The 10,403-nt window shown below is 34.5% G+C and overlaps 1 protein-coding gene across 1 annotated transcript; it reads right to left on the reverse strand.

Annotated features, from left to right (window-relative positions):
* Window positions 1-2,693: 2,693 nt before the first annotated feature.
* On the reverse strand, window positions 2,694-9,925 carry LOC112027981 (LEAF RUST 10 DISEASE-RESISTANCE LOCUS RECEPTOR-LIKE PROTEIN KINASE-like 2.2). The gene is made up of 5 exons (XM_065777574.1): window positions 8,950-9,925; window positions 8,599-8,631; window positions 8,207-8,263; window positions 7,354-7,392; window positions 2,694-4,041 (listed from the first exon to the last, which is right to left on the reverse strand). The coding sequence occupies exons 1-5, from the start codon at window positions 9,752-9,754 to the stop codon at window positions 2,906-2,908; spliced, it is 2,070 nt and encodes a 689-aa protein (XP_065633646.1). The 5' UTR covers window positions 9,755-9,925; the 3' UTR covers window positions 2,694-2,905.
* Between the last annotated feature and the right edge of the window lie 478 nt (window positions 9,926-10,403).

The following is a 10,403-nucleotide window of genomic DNA, read 5'->3' on the forward strand; positions in this document are numbered from 1 at the left end:
TGCCGCCCACCGCCGGTGGAGATCGAGGTCGCCGAAAGGACAAAGCCGGTGGAGATCGGCGTTCACATGCAGCACTACCACGTCCGCGCCCCACCGCCGCTCGTCCTCTTCCCCACCACCAGGCTGGGTCAGATCAGCTTCTTCTTCTTTTTTTTTTTTCTTTTTTTTTTTTTTTTTTCATATTTGCTTGTTCTGATTCAACTTTATTTTAAGAATTGGATTTTGCTTTTTTTGTCATGGTTTGATTAATTAAATGTAGATGATTTTGAGTTTGTATTTTGATTATGCATGTTTGAGAGGAAGATGGTTGTGTTTGTAGCTGTGAGAGGAGAGAGAAAAAATTATTTTTTTAATTCATCCGGTATTATTTTAAGGGGAAATATTATTTGCATTAGCTACAGTGATTGCTACAGTGCTCTTCAGGCCTGGAGAGTTACTGTAGCAACTCTAAAAAAAATTTAGAGATGGAAAGGCAGATGGAGAGGCTGTTGGAGGGGTTTTTTTGTGTGAACAGTGACTTTTTAAGAGAAAAATAGAGATAGAGTGATTGTTGGAGATGCTCTAAGAGCATTAGCATTGGAAAATGCTAATGCTATTTTATTTTACCATTCCAAAATCTCACTTTATCATTATACCATCCAATTTTACAATGCCTCCTACATCCCAAAACTCTATTTTTATTAAAATATTACTTTTTAATCTTTTTTTACTGTTTCTTTATAACTGTTATTTTTTTTTTCAGACTCATGTTTCTTGCGCTTTCCAACAATTTTTTTTGTTTCCTTTCCTTCTCCCTCAACCTTTAGCAACACACAAGCCNAAACCCCAAGAAAAAAAAAAAAAAAAAAAAAAAAAAAAAAAAAAAAAAAAAAAAAAACTCACTCCATGACCCACGCCGACCAAAACGTAGAACCCAGACCTCGCCGACCAAGCACAACATAGCAACCCACGGTCAAACACAACACCCCACCCTCTCCGATTCAAACCTCTGTCAAACCCATCGGAGCCATCTCCAGCAACCCACACCCTCTCCGATTCAAACCTTTGTCAAACCCATCAGAGCCATCGGAGCCATCTCCAGCACACCCAGCCCGCCGATCCACGCCGATCCAAACCCACTATCAACCGATCCCAACCCACCACCATGCCCAGATCAAACCACGAACCCACCACCACCACGAGCCATCTCCAACACACCCAACCCACCACCACGCCGATCCAAACCCACCATCTCCAGTGCAAGCCTTGAACGAGAAAGAGAGATGTGAGATGAGAGAAAGAGAGACAGAGAGATGGAGTGGGAGATGGAGAGACAGAGTGGGAGTGAGAGGGAGAGAGGACCGAAGGAGAGATGGAATAAAAAATTACTTATTCGGTTTAGAATTGTGCTACAGTGCAATTCTAAAGGTAGAATTGCAAAAAATTTGCAATTCGTGCCTTTAGCATTTCCTGATGCAGCAGTTTTTAAGGGTTGAAATGCTAAAAACACCTTAGATATAGCATTAGCATTCTCCAATGCTAATGCTCTAACAGTCGGTAATGAAACTTTTCATTCCAAAATTTCGCATTTTTTACTGTACATTTGAGAATTAGACAGTAGACATGAGTTTTTTTAATTGTTATGTACGTATGTGTACAGTACAAGTATGTTACGCATTTTTACCAGCTAGTATATTTAGGAGATAATATTAGACGTGACCCATGAACACGACACAAAGTGGGTAAATTAACCCGTTCTCTATAAAAAAAAAAAATTTGTTTAATAAACTTTTCAGTTCGAGTCAGATACATAGGAAATATATTTCGACCAATTTCATTCGTTCATTTGGTTATATTTTAATATTTAGTCATCTAGTGCAAGTAAGAGATTGGGACATTTTGATTTCAATATGATATGCAGAGTCCAAGTTAGGAGTGATTTGTTTCTCAAAAAAAAAGAAAGTTAGGAGTGATTCATAAAGCAGAGGATGTATACCCATAGACAATTTTAATTCCCACACACAAATAAATAAAGCCGTGCCCTATTATCTTGTTCACTTAAATTAATACAAGACGAATACGTAAAAATAAATAAAGAAAAAGTAATTAATTAATGTGGATGGATCACTTCTACATTTCTCTTTCCATCAATCATGCTAGTATATTTCTACCTTAATGTCATTTCCTCACCATATGCAACTTTGTCATTTCCTCACATATTTCTACCTTAATGTCAACTATAGGGTATTTATAGCTGCTTTTTTTGTAAATGCAGCTAAAAAAAAGCCCCTATAGCTAGTTTTTTGTATTTAAACACATGTACTAAACAACCACTTAGCTGCCTAATTTATTCCAAAGACGTGGCTAAAAAAAAAAAGCTCCTATAACTAGTTTTTTTTATTTAAACACTTATACCAAATAGCCACTTAGCTGCTTGATTTATTCCAGAGGTCGAACGTTTCTTCACAACGATATTTGGAAGGATTCCTTCTCAGTAGGAGGCAGGACAGCGGCTGATTGGCACAATTATTGTAGGCCACATGAATTGATTGCTTCTTTTTTATTTTATTTTTTATTTTTTTTTATATTAACATGAATTGATTGCTTAACCATGCATATGAATACTGAATAAATAAAGAGGAGAAAAGCAATTTGTACGACTAAGCTATTGCCTGGTTTTTCAGCATTATTTTTTAACTTAAATCAAATACATATTCGCAATTATAAAGTTATAATTTTTCCCTCTTAAAAAGACTTTAACAAGTAAATATACCACATACTAAGTAAAAAAAAAAAAAACTGTTGTAGGTATCATAAATCAAGGGACCGATTATTTGTCACACAAAAATATGAAGTATCTTTATGCTATCAAATATGTGAAGAATAATAGCCCTAGTTCCGCGGTGGTGTTAGCTTTCCCTTGCATTTAAAGTTTAGCCAACTGACTTGATTCACCTGATTGAAATGATGAACTAGTTGAATTTAAGTTGTCTTCTACATCCCCTATCAGTCTCCTTGGTGATGATGATAGGAAAGGCTTGGAAGGCATTTGTAAGTATTCAACTTTTCCTTCAAGCATTTCTACAACTTTATTCATTGAAGGACGGTCACTAGGCTTCATCTGTATGCACCATAATGCAACCATGATCATCTTCTTAGCAATTTTTTTCTCCTCCTCTGTGGCATCTTCCATTTCTATGTCATTTCCTTCACTAAATTGGCCATAGACCCAAGTTGGGAAGTAAATTTGGCTTGAATGGTCTGCAAATGCATTCACGTTCTTTCTTCTATTTGCCATTTCCAGTAATAACATGCCAAAACTATAAACATCAGCTTTATAGGAGACCCCTCCAATGTTTTTATAGAACAATTCTGGAGCTATATATCCTAGTGTTCCCCTTGCAGCAGTCAAAGACACTATGCTATCATTCGTTGGATAAAGTTTTGCAAGCCCAAAATCAGAAACTTTAGGAATGAAGTTCTCATCGAGAAGAATGTTATGAGGCTTGATATCAAAATGCAGAATTTGCATGTCACATCCTCGATGTAGATATCCAATCCCACGAGCCACTCCAAGAGAAATCTCATATGTTTTCTCAATACTTAAGGGGATACTCTCTTCCCGAGAAAAAATGTATTTTTCAAGAGAACCATTAGGCATGAATTCATATATAAGAGCACGCTTTGGCCCCTCAGCACAGAAGCCAATGAGTTGCACCACATTCATGTGGTGAATCCTTCCAATTGTTGCAACTTCATTGATAAATTCTTGACCATTAGCTTTGGAGCTACCCAACATCTTTATAGCAACAAAAGGACCACTTTCAAGCTTTCCTTTATATACAGTGCCATAGCCTCCTTCACCTAATTTATCCTTAAAACCTTTGGACATCTTCCTAATTTCTGAGTAAGAATACCTAATTGGCATGAGGTTAATTTGGCTTTGCAAAAATTCTTCAACAGCATCATACATTGATAAATGCCTCCTACGCCACTTATATATCAAAAAGGCCACAACACAAGGAATCCCCAAGAAAATTTTTGTTGCAAGGTATAACAATACTGTACAGGAACATCACAAAAATAACAATGAGAAAACAATTTTTTTGTAGCATTGCTGTCAGCTTTTTAAATTTTCACAAAAATACATGTTTTATCTTTATATTTTGGGTTGCTTTCATTTTAATCCTTATCTTTTGAATTTGTTTAATTTGGTCCTTAATCTCAGTGATGGAAACTACTTGCGTGCTCAAATGCTTCAACAGCTATCTTACTTAAAAAATGACATGATTAATAAAATAATAATAATAAACTAATTGGTATTAAAAAAATAGCCTAAATCCACATAAAAAAACAAAAAAATAAACGTTATAATTCCTCAATTTTAAAAAAGGAAAAATGAACAAAATGAAATTAAAAAATAAAAAATAAAATCCCAGTGGCATTGTTTGAGTAGAATCCAGTTTTTATGTTACTTGAAGTGATTCGAAATAGTTCAAAGTTAATATTTGTCTTCAAGGATTAGAATTTGGGATTTGGAAATGCCTAACTTAATAGGACCTTTTGAGAAGTGCACAAGTTAACAAAGAAGATGAGAAAATACCTAGATTATAAAGCCTACCTTACCAAGCAAGAAATGTAAAACATTAAAACCTGCGCTACTTGATTAAATAAGAAAACACAAGGGAAATAAAATATACTTACAAGCCTAAAATCTACTACAAACCTAAGGACTACTTGACTTACCTACATCTCCAGAGAGAATTCGGACATATTGTGTTGTTTGTGTTGTCTTTGTAGTCCCTTATCTATTAAAATGCATCATCTATTTGTAGGCAAGGATGATAGTAATTTTCATTTCATAACTGCACAAATTAAAGGAGGTGTGGTTAATTGTAGTAATTAACTACTTGTACCGTCGCAAGCTTGGGTTAGAGAAGGGTATCGTTGTTTTTTAAAAGGCCAACGTACTCGAACCATCCTAGCCCTAAACGTGTACAATTGCCATATATAGCAGTAGAATAGAAACACACAGCAGAGAATATTGTAAGGAAATAACCTGTAAAAGTTCTTCTTTGTTTTCTTGGTAAAATTATTCTCAGGAGCAAGGGTCACCGTGGTTTCACATATATCATTGCGTGTTTGTATGTGTTCTGTTTAGTTTATTATTTCCATTCCATTCACAAGCCATTTTTAGCTAAAGACAATGGTGATTTAAGTGTGCTAGTAGTTTTGATTTAAGTGGCCATTATTTCCATTCCATTCTCAAGCTATTTCTACACCTACGTACACTATTATTCCCTTTATAATTACAAACATCTTCCTCGGGGCATAAATAAGTAAAAAACTATTAAAATTCATTTTTCTTAATATATAAACATACCTTTTTTTCCTCACTTTCTAACACATAACAAACTCACTCTCCTTTAAATATTTGAATCTTTCGCTTTCTATTAAGAAAGAAGATAACAAACCAGAGAAAATAGTGTCGTTTTTAAATAAAGAAGTTAGAACTTTTCTTAAGACGGTGCCATATTGTTTAAATGAAAAATGCAGTTATGAAGGAACGACACCGTATCTATTAAATGAAAGGAGTGGAACGCAAGTGACTCTAATACCAGTCCATTAAGCATGCACCTCCTCTATGAGTTATACTTAGAGATTCTTTTAGTTACACATATACATATTTCATTGTTTCTTCTCTCTCATTTCTGCCCACAAATGTATATAACAGAGCTAGCATACTTGTAATCTATTATTCAAATTCTCTGTTTTTTATTTTTAACTTTGAGAAGTAATAAAGCTTGCATTCTATTTAGAGATTTGTTATTAATATGGTATCAGAGCTCCGGTAAGCTCATGAATGGCTTCCACCAAAGAAAATACTTCAATTCCTGCACAATCAACCTCTTCAAATTGATGTGCTTCTTCAATGGCAGATGATCCAAACGCTAGCCTTTTTGTAGATTGCAAGGTAAGTGGCTTCTTAATATAATTTTTGAAAACAATTCATATTGCACAAAACGTTGTTTTTAAGTAAAACATATTTTGGAAATTGTTTGTAGAAACTATAGTTTTCTAAGAAGTTTCATGTTGTAACTTTAATAAATGATTATTTATGAAAAGTGCACCATATTTGATATTGCATATGGGAAATGCATGTATTGTTAGTTGGGAAAGGAAAAACATCTTAATTTGATCATTGATAATGGACTCCATGGATTTATCACATTATTTTGACAAAGGGAGATGATTTGTTACATATCCATATGCAGCAATTGGTAGTAGAATGAAAAGACAAGTGTCCAAGGGTCATGCGCAATGCACATGACCAGGTGGACCTTTGGACACTAGTCACATATTTTTTGTTGCCGCCTAACCCTGTATATGGTAATTGTTGCATATAGGTATGCAGCAAATCCTCTCGCTTTGACAAATTAGTTTAGGCTTTGTGTCGGCGGACTAGTTTCGGATTTGTGTTGGCATTATCATGTGGTCTTGTGTTGGATTTTTCGATGGTGTTTTGATAGCTCACATTATATATATATATATATATATAAATTATGTAGTTTTATGGTGATTCTTTTAACGAGCTTTGTTCTAGATTATTTAATCATTCTTGTTATGTTATTACTGAAATTGATTTTGCATAAATCAAATTGAAATTCCTATATTATAGCATGTTTGAAATTTATTCATAATTATGAAATTTGTATTTCTCTCACCTTAATTAATTATGTTACTTATTGGACTCTGTTTCTCATCCCATTCTTTTACCAAACTTTGTAAAGTAGGCAATGATCATTTTGAGATAGATTTTTATGGCTAGTAATAGTTAGACAACTACTTATGGATTTTATTTTTGTGGCTAGTAGTAGTTAGACAACTACTAATGGAGACTGGATTTTTGAGGTGGTGATCCTTAGGTGTTGTACATCCTAAAGGAGACTTAACTTATTCTTTTGTATAGAATAGTGGTGATAACTTTTATTCCCGTTAGGACAAGTTATTGACATGTAATTATTATGTAGACCTCATTTTTTTTTTTGTTTGTGTGGCAAGTGGTATTTGTAATTATTCATAAAGTTCTAACGTACTTTGGAAGTATCTTTAATGAAATTGTTATGAAAATTTCTTGATGTTTGTGAGAATTCTTTGGATTGAAAAAATTTACAAATACCTTTTAGTTTTCTCATGTTTTGGACTATTTTTAAGTTTGGGGCGTGACAGAAGAAAAGCACAATATATGTTATTTTCATGTTAATGCAACTACTATTTACGTCTTGTTTGCAGGTGTAACTAACTAACTATTTTTAAGCACAATGTTAATGAATCGTATGCTAAAAAAAGTTGAGGAAGAGATCAGGTTATTACCAGTGTAAAGAACTGTATAGACCCTGAAGAGCCAATACTCTGCAAAAAAATTCATATATAAAGGTAAAATTACTTTTTTCTGACGAAAGATGAATTACTTTTTTTTTTTTTTCGAGATTGACGAATGATGAATTACTAATTAGTGAAACAAGTGACCAAAATAACTAGAAAAGTCTAAGGCCTAATAAAACTGCATTAATAACTCTCAATTCTCAACACCATGGCTTTGCGTCTTAAGAACCAGATGCCGAAACTGTAACTGCCATCAATAACGGCTTCTCAGCTAACTCGCGAGAAAGCTGAGTTGAGTTTGAACGACCATGACCCACTCTAATCGCCTTCTTTCTCTGATTACGTTCTCTCTTTGATCGTATTCTGTCTCATGACTGTTGAACTGGGTTGTTTGAGTTTTTTTTTTTTTGAATGGGTTTGATCTGATTGTATTTGTGTGTTTGATCTGAATGGGTTGAGTTTGAAAGAAATAATAAGGATTTGATTTCTAAATGGGTTGATCTGAAATTGAGGAAGAACAGGGGAGAACGGAAACAATGTAACACCAAAAAAGTGGTTTGCAATTGGGGACCTTTGGATTGGAGTTATTGGTAGTGACTGAGTTTTTCTGTGAAGGATGAAAATGGTGGAAGAGGTTGGAGAGAGAGTGGTTTGATTTCTTAAGAAGATATTTTCTTAAGAAATTTGATTATTTTTACTTTCCATTTCCTCAAGCCTAAAAGATTGAGATTAACCAATTACCCAAGTACATCAGGCGCAATTACTCATGCAATTCTATTTCCTTGTCCATTCTATATTAATTATTATCCTTCAAACAATTTTTTTGAGATAGAAACCTCACCTGTGTAATGTCCATTCCACCAGTGTCGACTCTGTTCTATAAAGCCAGCGAACAAGTCTGCATTTTTGACAAACAACAGAACAACATCAGCGTTGAGAACTTCTAAAATTAATTGAGTCATTATACGGAAACTACGATCAATATTCCCTAACATGTCAATTACACTAGAATTGATTGCGTACGCACGAAGAAGCTATCTTCTTAAGAAAATTGATAATTTTTACTTTTCATTTCCTCGTGCATATAAAAGTTTGAGATCAACCAATTGCCCAAGTACATGGTTATTCCTCTACTTGTGTCATCATCACATCAGGCACAATTACTCATACAATTCTATTTTATTGTCCATTATATGTGACCCTTCAAACAAGTTTTTAAGATAGAAACCTCACATTCGAGTTGATGTAGGATACGTTTAAGCAATCCTGCTTTGACAAAAAAAGAAAAGAAAAGGAATTAACATCAGCTTTTGGAGGATTTAAAACCAATTCTAGCCATTATACCGAGACTTGAATAAAAATATCCTAGCATGTCTATTATGGATGGTGTATGCTGCATGCACCAAGAAGTTTGGTCTTATAGAAGTTCAATAGAAACAATATATACACGAAATGGTTAGTGAACAGTGACAGTAGAAAAATGCAAGAGTTCAGAAAAGAAAGAATCTTGCAAAGGGAAAATAATGGTCAACATGCATGTAAGGTATTTAATTAGAGAATGTAAAGTGTTATGGCCTTATTTACCTCTATAGTGGATGCATTGAACATTGTTCGCGTCATCGAGGTAGCAAGAATAGTTGTTTCCGCAAGAACTTTCACAAATACCGATACCATAGAGCCAAGAAAGCTCAAAACCATATACCAATTTATTGTGGACGTCTGTACAGGAGATATTTGGGTCATCATTATTTATTGGCCACGAAGTCAGAAACATCTTCTCTACTTGGCACGAGTCCTCCACTTGGGATGCGTTGGTTATACCAACTGTAACATATCTATACCTCTTGGAATCAGATATAGAAGAAGAGTTGTCATTATAATTGCAAGTAGAAGTGTCCAAATACAATGAAGAATTCACTGGTTTTTCACAGCTCATCCAAACCAAACTCCGTGATAGTTCGGGATACCGCTCCGGCACCGTCCCCTTTCGCTGATACGTGGTATATCCATACCCATCATATTGCGAACTAAAATTGTATCGATATAAAGAATAATTGGGAGTGGAGAAGTAATTGTTCTTCTGTATACCTGAGTCCACGATCCGGATTGTGTAGTTGTTGTAACTGATTTCCTCTACGTAGTATTTTCCTCCAAATCCGTTTAGCACCGTACGATTGTTCTCACACGAAAGTTCATACCATGGGTTCCCACAGTTTTGTGGGTCGGTCTTCAATCGAAAAGGAAAGCTTATGTTGTGGATATTCCCACAAGAAGAAGCGGTACAGTTAAGATTAGCCATAGCAGTAGTAGCACAGCAAGTTAGATGGACTAATACAAGAGCAATGAGGACAGTGAGTCCTACAGCAGTGAATGTCAATCCTCTTGCCATTGAGGTAGGTAGAGAGAGAGGGGAATAAGGTAGATAGAGAGAAAGAGAGAGGAATATTTCCAATAGTAAATACTAAAAAACTTCCACAGCTATAGACAAACACAATTAAAAAAAGTCTTCTTTCTGATTCAGCATCTTCAACAAGAAAGTAGAGTTTCCAGTCCAAGAAAGATGGAGCGCAAGTTCGTGGTAGTGGAACAATATCAACATCAATATCACATGCGCGTCAGCACATACGTCATCTGGATTAATTATTTGACAGTTATTATTTATTTATAATTCTTATAAACATTTTTTTTTTTTTTTGGCTGAATGAAAATTTAGTTAAAGTAATCTTTTTACCACTAAATGTTAATAATAATAATAATAATCACTCGCTCATTCACTAGCACACTTGTTATTAATTACGCCTGAGTTCTATTAGAGCACTAAGGATTGGGTATTGTAAAAATCCCCCATTGCTATTTTATAACCCAAAAGCATAAAAACCCCACCATGTCTGGGTGGGTATACTATTATTGTTTTGCAACCTTGCTACAATGGGTTCTTATAAATAAGAACCCACTGTAGCAGGTTGAAAAAATTCTTTAATATAAAAAATATCCTCTTGTTTCTTTGTTATTTGAGTTAAATTTAAAACCTAAGATGT

Source organism: Quercus suber, unplaced genomic scaffold (genome assembly GCF_002906115.3).
Source record: "Quercus suber isolate HL8 unplaced genomic scaffold, Cork oak 2.0 scaffold_159, whole genome shotgun sequence".
In the NCBI taxonomy this organism is placed as follows: Eukaryota; Viridiplantae; Streptophyta; class Magnoliopsida; order Fagales; family Fagaceae; genus Quercus; species Quercus suber.